This window comes from Zingiber officinale, chromosome 3A (genome assembly GCF_018446385.1).
Source record: "Zingiber officinale cultivar Zhangliang chromosome 3A, Zo_v1.1, whole genome shotgun sequence".
In the NCBI taxonomy this organism is placed as follows: Eukaryota; Viridiplantae; Streptophyta; class Magnoliopsida; order Zingiberales; family Zingiberaceae; genus Zingiber; species Zingiber officinale.
Window position 1 is genome coordinate 2418540 of NC_055990.1, and position 13051 is coordinate 2431590.

General features: G+C 44.6%; 1 protein-coding gene across 1 annotated transcript; it reads right to left on the minus strand.

Annotated features, from left to right (window-relative positions):
- Positions 1-561: 561 nt before the first annotated feature.
- Positions 562-12491, minus strand: LOC122051007 (protein GID8 homolog). The gene is made up of 6 exons (XM_042611903.1): positions 12308-12491; positions 12070-12229; positions 11856-11962; positions 1675-1806; positions 1217-1373; positions 562-867 (listed from the first exon to the last, which is right to left on the minus strand). The coding sequence occupies exons 1-6, from the start codon at positions 12359-12361 to the stop codon at positions 746-748; spliced, it is 732 nt and encodes a 243-aa protein (XP_042467837.1). The 5' UTR covers positions 12362-12491; the 3' UTR covers positions 562-745.
- Between the last annotated feature and the right edge of the window lie 560 nt (positions 12492-13051).

Sequence of the window (13051 nt, forward strand, 5' to 3'; positions counted from 1 at the left end):
TTTTAATGATATATTTATTCTTGGTAACATTTTATAATCTTTGTTTAAATACAATTTTGCTTAGATATTATAATAAAACAAACTTTTTGAAAAACATTATATTATTATTGTTGTTGTTGACTTGACGGTCTATAACAAAAGACAGACCGTGGTTAATCTTCTTGATCAACATGTAGATCAAACCTTTGAATTGACCAGTTGGCATGTTAATTTATGTAAAACATGATGACAGGCAAATTGATGAGTGCGATTTAGCACAGGATGGAGTTCGAATTATATGGGTTGACCGGTTCTATTCTACTGATTTTTACCGGTTTGGAAACTCCCATCTCTAGCAAGTTGTTCATTGAGGTTTGCTAACCAACTCAGAGATTTTGACACCACCTCAAATAATGGTGCCAGATCTCAATCTACCAAAACATAGTCGAGTGGGTTCTCTCCGACCCACTTCACCTGAAAGCTCCGTAGACGGGATACCGTAACCTATGCTCTTCTCGGAGGCATCAATGATTTCGCTTACAGACCTCGAGTGCCCAGTACTGTGGAACAACCCAGAAGAGCTTATGGCAAACGAAAATGAAGAAAGTAACAGGAATGGCTGGACTGTGTACATTCGATGAACAATTACTATGCTAATCGATACATCTACGAGTCACAAGCAAAACTTTTTTATTGGCCATACATGCAAGCTGCAGGCTTTCGTACGAGGATGAGATGCATGCATGCGAGATAGGCTATAGATAATTCAGATTTCTGGGTCTTCGAGTGCCGCTGCAGTTAGGTTGTTGATTTTTGGGTAAACTGCCTTCTCGTCCAGCTGATTCTGAGCCCATATCAGCATCTTGAGCATGCTTGGAAGCTTTGGATCTGCCAAAAGTATTGATTGAGTCTTGTTCACATGAACTTAAAACAATACTTGAGTGTAAGAATATGATTGTGTGGATTTGAAAGCTCTGTGAAGAAAACTAAAAATCCACAATCACTGAGGTTTCTATGATTGAACTTGCTAGAGACAAGTTAAGCAATGTTTGGCACCACAAAGATGTGAAAGGAATTCGAATCTGCATTGAATTTACTAGCAACAGCCTAGATCATCCATCATGAAGCATTGAGATTTAGGTTCATTAATAGGGGATTTAGTTTTAGAACATTCAAGCAGACGTTTTATTCTATAAGAAAACAACATGAAACTCAAACCAGAATAAAAATCACCAACCTTTCTCATGACTTTGGCTTGTCAATATGGCAGCATTAAGCTCGCTTGCAGTTTTCAGGCGTTGCGACACATCTAGAAGGTCGCCGTAAGGACAATTCTTTGCATCTTCAAATACCAAGAGAGATACTGTCTTCTCCAACTCTTCTAGGAAACTTTGCTGCCAAAATCAGTATATAATTGAATTAGATACAAAACCAGCACATTCATTTTGCTTGCGATCAGAACTAGCAAATAAAAAATAGAATAAACTGGTTTAAAATTTTGTTTGGGAAATGAATATAGTATTTTCAACCAAACAATGCAGTATAGAAACCACAACAAGGTTCTTAGATTTAAGCATATGATCTTATAAAATTACCAATATGAGTAGGTCAAATGCAAACCTATTTTGGTCTAAGTTGGTCAAACACAATGACAATAAACCTCATTTGATGTCTAAGCAAGCATAAAAAACATACATTTTCTTCTCCTCTTGGTGCAAGCTCCTCTTGGGCAAACTCTAGAGCCTCCTCTATCTTTCCGCTGCGAATCAGCTCAATCAATCTCTGCTGTTGTAGATGGAAATACAGTTGAGGGTTGGTGTCTAGAATCTGCAAAATGAATACGCCAAGTTAAATAATATGTAAGAAAACACTTCATTTTACAGTACAGTTTATACTTTTGAAATCATATGAATACAGTTTGGAAACAACAAATTGAAGTATGTGTTCCAGAACAACATACTAGGTACTAAATAAAAAGGTTCACATGAGAAGCTCAGATATGCACTGTGCAAATATACTTCATTAGTCAAAGCAAGATCAAGTTAACTGGATGAATTGAACCATTCGGTTGTTTTAGTCTTGGCTAAAATGAGACACTATAGTGTGGTTTCGGCTTGTGCCGCAAATGATGCCGTACAAATTTTGCAGTCGCAGACAAAATCATGGCCGTGAACGAACTTATGGACAAAGCTTGCAATCATAGACAAACTTGCGGTCGGGGATGGACTCACATAAGAAATTCACAATTGTGGATGAACTCATGAAGGGCACACTCGCTATACTATGGGGTTTGAAGGTTTTCGAAGCTAAAGCTCACAAATGAACTAATGGTTGTGGACAAACTCATGAACAAAGCTTGAGGTCATGGGTGAACTTGCTGAGGAAGCTCGCGGTCGCAAATCAACACTCGAAAGAAGCTCACAGATAACTCACAATAAAGTATCCACTCACCATACTGGGAATTTCAAAGGTTTTTGCATGCTAGTCGATGGATGGAATGAATTTTTTAGCAAATGCAAAATGGCAAAGAATGCGATTTTAAGCAATAGAATAAATAACAATCAAATTCTTTACGAAAAAAGGTTAATATGTAAACCTAGCATAGCCTTTCCACGTTTTCTCAAATCTAATTAAAATCTAGAACTAGTTAAAACTTTTATTCACCCATCGTTAAAAAAACTTAAATAGCCTCCACAGAACATTGAGTTTTTGATGCTTGGCATTTTATATTGGGATGCCAACATGGATTACACATTGAATTTTTGACATATTCGAGGTGATATGCAATTTACATCAAAATCACGAAAAAGGCAAAAATAATGGATGTAGGTATCCCAATATACACTTTGCTGAGTTGACATAATGTTATAATGGTGCCCTGTTAGCCCTGTAAAGATGGACAAGAATGCAACATGTACTTACATTTTAACACAATTTGTTAACATTATACTCATAATTTTAAAGAGCAGCCTAGGTAGCTGCCTAACATTTTAGCAGCCTCCTGCTTCACATATAAGGTACATGGTTCTTGTTAGGCAGTTGATTCAAAAGGTGAGATAGGCAGTTGGCTAGGCAGCCCAAGCAAATCACGTTGAAAACCTATCTAGGTGCCTAGTTCAGCTCATTGGGAAAAAAATGAGCAACTTAGTGAAAGGGATGAGTTCAGATAATATAACCCTAAACTAACTTCCTAAATTGAGCGTATGAAAATAGATATTTTTTATGTTTTGATATTGTAGTATGACACTAATTACAAATTTGTTATGCGTTTTCTTGCAATGTGGATTGATTTTAAAGTATTGTGCAATTGATTTTAATTTTTGTTTAATTAGTTGCAATGTGAAATAGGATTATTTTGTTGTTATTATATGTTTAATGATTTTTAGTATGTGTGCTTACAGTGTGATATATAAATTAAGATTTATAATTGTAAACTTGAGTGTCTAATCATATTTTTGTATTGTAATACCAAGTTGCACAGCCTAGGTGCTTACCTACGGTCTAGAACTACTTTTTAACATCTTGAATAGGCTAAATATGAAAAAAATGTTTTTTTTTCTAAATTAACAAAATGTAAAAGTTGCTAGGTTTATACATTAATCCATAAAAAAGTCCAACCTCCAGCAGTCTACTTAGGTTGTAATACTAATATGATCATATGGCCTATGATACGGATATATGAGGAGGGCTCGAAGTGTGATAATAGGGAAGACAAAGGGCATTATTGTCATCTCACTTGCTAAGGGTTTTAAGTATAAGGGGAGCACGGTTCACGAAGGAAAGGAAGGGGGGGCCGCTGTGCATAGGAGGGAGCTCCTTTGGTGCGTGTCCACCATCGCCGGGGAGGAATAGGAGAGGGGTTTTTCCGCCGCCATGATCGCGTGAAAGCCACGACCAGCACCCCTCCTCCACGCCGCCGCCGCCGACTTCTCCTTCCTCACCAGCTAGCCATCTCTCTCTTTCTCTCTCTCTCTCTATAGCTCACTCCACGCTCTGCTCCGTGGGGAGCTGTAGTCGCCGCCAGGGAGAGCACACCTTCGGTGCTACCACCGTTTCCAGCGGTTGCCGGTACCTCCTGCCGCCACCGCCGTCCCCAACGGCTGTGGGTTCTGCCAACGACGGCCACCGCTACCTCCGTTCGCGGTCATAGTCGCAGCGTCCAGCGGCCTTTGCCGCTGCCGAGTCCGGCGACCACCGCCGTCGTGTGTAGCAGCCACCGCAGCTTCTCCCGTTGTCCAGCGCCACCTCCTATCCCGGTGACGTCTCCAGCGGCAGGTGCCGTTTCTTCCAACAGCGCCTCCGGCGGCCAGCGCCGTCACCTCCGGCAACCCCTGCCGCAGCCACCGACACCTCCGGGCAGCCGTCATCACCCTCCAAGCAGCCGTCATACGACGGGCACAGTCATTAGTATTATCCGGCCTGCGTGCCGTGTGCCGGCCGGTGAGCCGCTGTATTGTTCCGGGCCGCTGCGACTCGATTAGCGACACGACCAGCTCATCCATCCATCTGAGGGCGCCCCCCTGGGCCAGGGTAAGTTCTCGTACTCGGTATCTGTTCATTTTATTGCTATACTATTATGCGGTTACTTATATGTCTGTGGGATTCGCCTCGAGCACCGAGGTACCAGAGACCGGGGGAACCCGGTCGCTGGATACAGGTATAGTTGACCGGAGGAGGACTTCAGACGACTTGGTCAACGCAGTGGACAGATCATCAACCGGGTCATGGGGATGCGGTCAACCTTCCAGACACGTCATACCGGCAGGTTCGTCTTCTCAGCTTTCAGACAGGATCAAATTGGCGCCGTCTGTGGGAACGCGCCTGATCTGGAACGTGAAGATGGACGATGCCGGAGAGTTCTGCCGTTCTCATGACCCCGGTCAGTTTTTCCGTTATTTATTTTGTCAGTTATATGAATTGCATTAGTTCCTCGGGCGAAGACCCCCGAGCCGATCGGCCGGGCGGATCATATACGAGCCACAGGCTCGTTGGCGAAGACCCCCGAGCCGATCGGCCGGGCGGATTATATACGAGCCACACGCTCGATGGCGAATACCCCCGAGCCGATCGGCCGGGCGGATTATATCCGAGCTGCAGGCTTGATGATGAAGACCCCCGAGCCGATCGGCCGGGAGGATTATATCCGAGCTGCAGGCTCGATGACGAAGACCCCCGAGCCGATCGGCCGGGAGGTTATATCCGAGCTGCAAGCTCGATGACGAAGGCCCCCGAGCCGATCGACCGGGAGGATTATATCCGAGCTGCAGGCTTGATGACGAAGACCCCCGAGCCGATCGGCAGGGAGAATTATATCCGAGCTGCAGGCTCGATGACGAAGACCCCCGAGCCGATCGGCCGGGAGGATTATATCCGAGCTACAGGCTCGATGACGAAGACCCCCGAGCCGATCGGCCGGGAGGATTATATCCGAGCTGCAGGCTCGATGACGAAGACCCCCGAGCCGATCGGCCGGGAGGATTATATTCGAGCTGCAGGCTCGATGACGAAGACCCCCGAGCCGATCGACCGGGAGTATTATATCCGAGCCGCACGTTCGATGACGAAGACCCCCGAGCCGATCGGCCGGGAGGATTATATCCGAGCTGCAGGCTCGTTGGCGAAGACCCCCGAGCCGATCGGCCGGGCGGATTATATACGAGCCACACGCTCGATGGCGAAGACCCCCGAGCCGATCGACCGGGCGGATTATATCCGAGCTGCAGGCTCGGTGACGAAGACCCCCGAGCCGATCGGCCGGGAGGATTATATCCGAGCTGCAGGCTCGATGACGAAGACCCCCGAGCCGATCGACCGGGAGGATTATATCCGAGCTGTAGGCTCGATGACGAAGACCCCCGAGACGATCGGCCGGGAGGATTATATCCGAGCTGCAGGCTCGATGACGAAGACCCCCGAGCCGATCGGCCGGGAGGATTATATCCGAGCCGCAGGCTCGATGACGAAGACCCCCGAGCCGATCGGCCGGGAGGATTATATCCGAGCCGCACGTTCGATGACGAAGACCCCCGAGCCGATCGGCCGGGAGGATTATATACGAGCCCGTGGCTGCCACGGGCTCGATGGCGAAGACCCCCGAGCCGATCGGCCAGGTTTGAATTAGCCCTCAGGGCCGTCTAGCCCAGACGTTAAACCGTAGAGTCGAACCGGCGACTATAAAAACCCCGGCTTGAAGACCGTCTAGCCCAGACGTTAAACCGTAGAGTCGAACCGGCGACTATAAAAACCCCGGCTTGAAGACTGTCTAGCCCAGACGTTAAACCGTAGAGTCGAACCGACGACTATAAAAACCCCGGCTTGAAGACCGTCTAGCCCAGACGTTAAACCGTAGAGTCGAACCGGTGACTATAAAAACCCCGGCTTGAAGACCGTCTAGCCCAGACGTTAAACCGTAGAGTCGAACCGGCGACTATAAAACCCCGGCTTGAAGACCGCTACATGGACTAGTTTATCAGATATTCTATTTCCCCCGTTCGGGGTTGAGCGCATCAGTTATTTCATCTCCCCCGTTCGGGGTCGAGCGGTCGGCACTGGTCTCGAACTAGCTTCAGATATTCTATCTCCCCCGTTCGGGGTCGAGCGGTCGGCACTGGTCTCGGACCAGCTTCAGATATTCTATCTCTCCCGTTCGGGGTCGAGCGATTATCACTGGCCTCGAGCCAGCTTTTCAGCATATCGTATTTCTTATCTCCCCCGATCGTGGTCGAGCTATCTCCGATGGTCGCGAACAAGGAGTATCTCCATTGGTTTCAAACCAGAATATAGGTTATGCGCCCGTTCGGCTCGTGACTTTCGCCTCCACGAGCCTTCGATTCACGGGCTACACTTCCGATCGACTCACGAGTGATGCGGTCACTCGGCATCATTCCATTTAGTTCACTCGATTGCTGGGTGGCACCTTACGATCGCTCGTTGACTATTCTTGAGGCTGCACAGTCAGCACTTTCATAGCCGTCCGATCGGCATTATTTCGATCGCTCGCACGACAGCGTCCGTCGATCAACTATTCATCCGATCGGCATCATTTCGATCGCTCGCACGACAACGTCCGTCCACCATCTATCCAACCGATCGACATCATTCCGGTCGCACGCGCGGCATCGTCCGCCCGACATCTATCCGTCCGATCGACATCATTTCGATCGCCCGTTCAGCATCTTCGTGGTCGTGAGCTAGGCATCGCTCGTCCGCTCGGTCTACTCGGTGTCCAGCATGTCGCTTAGTCTACTATCCTTGCACTCTTAGCTCGCCTGCTGTTTTGCCGCTCGTTTGATGTTTTGTCGTTCACTCGACATCGGGCCGGTTATCGACTTAATTCGCTCGGCACTGTTGCTATCTCATGCGACACCATTATTATAGCGACCGCTCGCGTGACCTTGTACATTGGGTTCATCGATTTGACTTTGGCATCGAGAGCGGTTGAGCCTTGGTGATGGACTGTCTAGTCAGTCGGACTCGCGCCTCCTTCGACTAGACTTGAAGGGAAGGCTTGTGATACGGATATATGAGGAGGGCTCGAAGTGTGATAATAGGGAAGACAAAGGGCATTATTGTCATCTCACTTGCTAAGGGTTTTAAGTATAAGGGGAGCACGGTTCACGAAGGAAAGGAAGGGGGGGCCACTGTGCATAGGAGGGAGCTCCTTTGGTGCGTGTCCACCATCGCCGGGGAGGAATAGGAGAGGGGTTTTTCCGCCGCCATGATCGCGTGAAAGCCACGACCAGCACCCCTCCTCCACGCCGCCGCCGCCGACTTCTCCTTCCTCACCAGCTAGCCATCTCTCTCTTTCTCTCTCTCTCTCTATAGCTCACTCCACGCTCTGCTCCGTGGGGAGCTGTAGTCGCCACCAGGGAGAGCACACCTTCGGTGCTACCGCCGTTTCCAGCGGTTGCCGGTACCTCCTGCCGCCACCGCCGTCCCCAACGGCTGTGGGTTCTGCCAACGACGGCCACCGCTACCTCCGTTCGCGGTCATAGCCGCAGCGTCCAGCGGCCTTTGCCGCTGTCGAGTCCGGCGACCACCGCCGTCGCGTGTAGCAGCCACCGCAGCTTCTCCCGCCATCCAGCGCCACCTCCTATCCCGGCGACGTCTCCAGCGGCAGGTGCCGTTTCTTCCAGCAGCGCCACAGCGCCTCCGGCGGCCAGCGCCTCCGGCGTCCAGCGCCGTCACCTCCGGCAATACGACGGGCACAGTCATTAGTATTATCCGGCCTGCGTGCCGTGTGCCGGCCGATGAGCCGCTGTATTGTTCCGGGCCGCTGCGACTCGATTAGCGACACGACCAGCTCATCCATCCATCCGAGGGCGCCCCCCTGGGCCAGGGTAAGTTCTCGTACTCGGTATCTGTTCATTTTATTGCTATACTATTATGCGGTTACTTATATGTTTGTGGGATTCGCCTCGAGCACCGAGGTACCAGAGACCGGGGGAACCCGGTCACTGGATACAGGTACAGTTGACCGGAGGAGGACTTCAGACGACTTGGTCAACGCAGTGGACAGATCATCAACCGGGTCATGGGGATGCGGTCAACCTTCCAGACACGTCATACCGGCAGGTTCGTCTTCTCAGCTTCCAGACAGGATCAGCCTAGTTTTTCAAATGTATCTCAAGTTTGTTATGACCACTTGACGTTTGCCCACAATTGTGTTGATCTTAAAAAATATAGAAGAGCATCATAAGCAAGGTTTAAAATTTTGACCCGTGTCGAAGTTTCGGTCCTAGATCGAAACGCTACAATTTTGGTACCGTATCGTGTCGTGCCAATATAGTTTCGATATTTTTTAAATATAAAATATATTAATTAAAAAAATAAAATATTTAACATAAATATTTAAAAATAAACAAAATAAACAATATAAAAAATAATCTTTTAAAAAAGGAAAAGATATGAAAATAGATAATAAATAAATAAAAATTTTATGAGGATTTAATAAAGCCTATTTAGATTATCTCCATCATAACTAGGAGTTGATTAAAATAATTAACCTAAGTTTAATTAAAAAAAATCCGAAATACGATGCCACTCGCGAGCTCATGCTACTTCAACTATGTCGCGGGGTTGCACAACTCCTCAGCCATGGCCACGAGGATCGTGTGACTCCTCCAACACGATCACGGTGATCGTGCGACCCCTCTGTAGCAGCCGCAGGATCGCACAACGCCTCCGTGGCGGCAGCGAAAGGCTTATGCAACCCCCTTGTTATTGTTGCGGGGTCGAGCGACCCCTTCGCTGCGGCCACGGGGTCATGCAACACGTCACAGCTGTCGTAGGCTTGGTGCCGAGTTGTGCCGATACCGATCGTCGAACGGAACCAGATATTTCGCCCGTTTCGACCGTCTCAACAAGACACTTTAAACCATGCTCATAAGACCAGTCATCCTGCCAGCAGTGAGCCTTATATTAGATGATCCAAAGTTAAACAAGAGAATTGAAGCTACAGACATCGTATTTTCTGAAAATTATCCTTCGACTATATCATCTCTATGATTGGTATTTCCTATTTAACAATGCATATGCAAAAAGACAAAGCATGAGATAGGACTATCATTACAGCAGTCTGTTATATGTACCAGATTATAGAGTGGAAATACTTAGAACGGAGATTAGCATTATGCTAAAACTATGCTACAAAGGAAAAAAAGAGTATAAGCAATTACACAAGCTGAATGACTAGAAAATATGACAATTCTCACAATGTGCATTGTAAACCCATGCCGTCAACCAATCTAAGGATGTGAAAATATTGTGAAATTCACATTCCAATCTCCCCTACTACATCTTAACAGATACATAAATGATAATTGATTTCATATACCTATTCTAGCAAGCTTCCACTGTTTAAAGAAGCCTCAACAAGTAAGTTATTGGTATTTTTATAGAGGGTTGCTAACCAACCAAGCTTGGCAATCAATCTCCATCAGAGTCTAGGAAAAAGAAGTTTAACCTGAAGTGTTGGTGAATAAAACTCTTAGCTGATATATATCCACCCAACATGAAAGGTATAAGAAAATCATGATTACTGTATGCCAATAAAAGTAGAGCCAATAATTTGGTATTCTTTATGAACAAAAATGAATGTAAATTTGCCAAGTTTTCACATGTCCGTTTGACCTTATGGTTGTTTTGATGTGATCAACCAAGTTAGGTTAGATCATGTTTGTTATTTGATCGCTGTGTCTAAGTGTGCAGGAACTTAGGATCGCAGGAAGTCGAGCGGAAGACGCAGCTAGCGAGAAGGACGACACGGGAAGTAAGCCAAAATATTGAAATAAAACATTTAATTAACTTACTGACAAAGTATGAAACTAGAAATTAGAAAATGCTTTAAACAATTTTTTTTGGAAATTTCTCAATTTTTTTTTTAAATTACCTAAGTAAGAATTTTTCTCTTACTTAGAAAATTTTCCTGCTTAAAAATGATTTATTTTAAAACTTGAATACCTTTTACTTAGAATATTTTTACTTGAAAATTATTACCCCTTTTTTTTTATGTGATCAAAGGGGGAGAGATAGGTACAAGTTTAGGAGGAGTTTTAGGGGAGTTAATGTTTTTATATTTTTTTTACTTAGTGTTGCAAATTCTTTTATTGCAACCTTTTTGCTTAAAATGTTAGTTTTAAATTACTTGTCTGTTTTTTGTTCCCTAACTTGAACTTAGGTTGATGCACATCAAAAAGGGGGAGATTGTTGGACCCCGTGGTTATTTTGATGTGATCAACCAAGTTAGGTTAGGTCTTGTTTGTTATTTGATCCCTGTGTCTAAGTGTGCAGGAACTTAGGAGCGCAGGAAGTTGAGCTGAAGACGTAGCTAGCGAGAAGGACGACACGGAAAGGGAGTTGACGGGCTCGGTGCGTCCGAAGGACGAAAGATCTGCGGAAGAGTACTCCGATGGAAGAGAAGAACGTGCGCGACGTTTGAGGGACGAGAAGCCGGGACGGAAGCTTGCTCGAGGAGAAGGCCGGAAATTGAGTTCGGATGAGCCTTATTTCAGTTGGTTGAAATCACCCAAGCAATCGGAGCTTCGGAAAAAGAAAAAAAAGAAAAGTTGGAAGCTATTTATATCATGCAGGTTGAAGGTGCCCTCAACAACATTGAGGGCGCCCTCAACATTGAAGGCGCCCTATGCCATTGAAGGCGCCTTCGACCCAGTCTACATGACTGTTTCGCAGATTGGATAAAGTTTTATCCATACCTTTGTTGGAGGCGCCCTCGACCTCGTTGGAGGCACCCTCAACCCTCGAGATAGGATTTTCAGGAGCTATATAAAGGCCCCTGGAGCTAGGAAATTATTTAATCAACTCTGTAATCAATTCCTAGCAACTTGTGAGCTTTCTTAGCGTGTAAAAAGGCTTCTCCGCCTACAGTAAAGGAGACTTTCTTAGTGCGCTTTCCAACTGTCTTGGATTAACAACCTTCTTGGTTGTAACCAAGTCAACTCGCTGAGTCTTCCTGCTTTTTCTTATTTTTATTTTCTTATTATTATTGTTGCTATTATTTTTGAGTTGAAAGTGTTGAGGAGGATATTTTTATTTTACAAGTAATTCACCCCTCCCCTCTTGCCGACCCCGCTGCACCATCAATGCCTTCTTGGATAAATTTTATACGGTTCCATAAATTACCAAGGGTGAGAATTCCTACAATATAGATGAAGGCTGCAAGTACACAAAACCAATTTTCAGTAGGTTCAAATACTAGCACGGGTAGCATCATATAACAACAATTAGTCGACCTAATTCCTAACTTATATATGAAAATAATTTTTTCACATCGATCCATCTTCCTTCTCTAAGTTAGCATCGTAAAATTATACTGGCAAGTAACTTAAGAAAGGTGCAGCGACAAACTTGGATCTTACCGTGGGGTTCAAATCATTAACCTTCTCGATAGCATCCTCGACGTTGCCAGATTGCAAAGCCTGCTTCACTGCCATGCGATCAGTTATCGTGCCGAGGTCAATATCCGCTAATCACATATAAGGAAAATCAAATCGCAATTATCAAGAGAAGAATCAAAACAAAAGCGAAGAATAAACTCAAAATTCAAATTTCAGCAAATAAGTTAGAGGATACGCTCGGTGCCGGATTCAATGCGGAACTTCTCGGCGGCCTCCACATATCCTTCGGTGACGAGGAAGTTCATGACAAGCTTATTCATATCCTCCTTCCTAATCTTCACCTCCTTAAGCTTACGCTCCCATTCCTCTCTCGTAATCACCTTCTTTGACATCAGCTGCAATACGGATTGAGTCAAGATCCGAACCAAACCCTAATTGGCTTCGCCGAGAAGGGGGGATGAAGGCAAAATTACCGGGATCTCGGCCTGATTGAAGAGTCCAAGGAGGTAATAGAAGTGATGGGACATCAGAATATCAGATCACCAGCTCAAGGCGGCGCAGCTGATCCCATCGGAAGCGCGAGGAAGAAGCGGTGGTGCCGTGGTTGTCGTTGTCGGCTTCGTAGCCCAGACGGGAGTGAAATATTGCTAATGGAGCCGGGGCAAATGGATAAATATAGCCCAATTTATCATAATATAAAATTTGAAATTAATAAAATTATTATTTTTTCTTAAAAAATAATAAACTAAGGTAACATTAAATATCAGTTAAATATTAAAAGATAATATTAAATGGTTAGAATTTGATGAACTAGAATATATATATATATATATATCTATATATATATATATATATATATATATATTAACCTTAGGATGAATTGAAAGAACGCTGAATAAACGTATTTAACTTTTTGTCATTATATATATATATATATATATGAGTATTTTAATAACATCATATTTATATATTAATTATATATATATATATATATATATATATATATATATATAACTTAAAATTTATTTTTAGTCAACAAAATTTATTGCATATTAAATAGGCCATGTATATGGACTTAATAATTTTGTCAACTAACAACTTCCACAGTAAAAAATATTTAAAGGAAATATTTTTTAAACATTCTAATCTTAAATATCTCCTATTAAAAAGAGATATTATGGAAGAAATTTGAAATATTTAATTTATGAAATATTTAA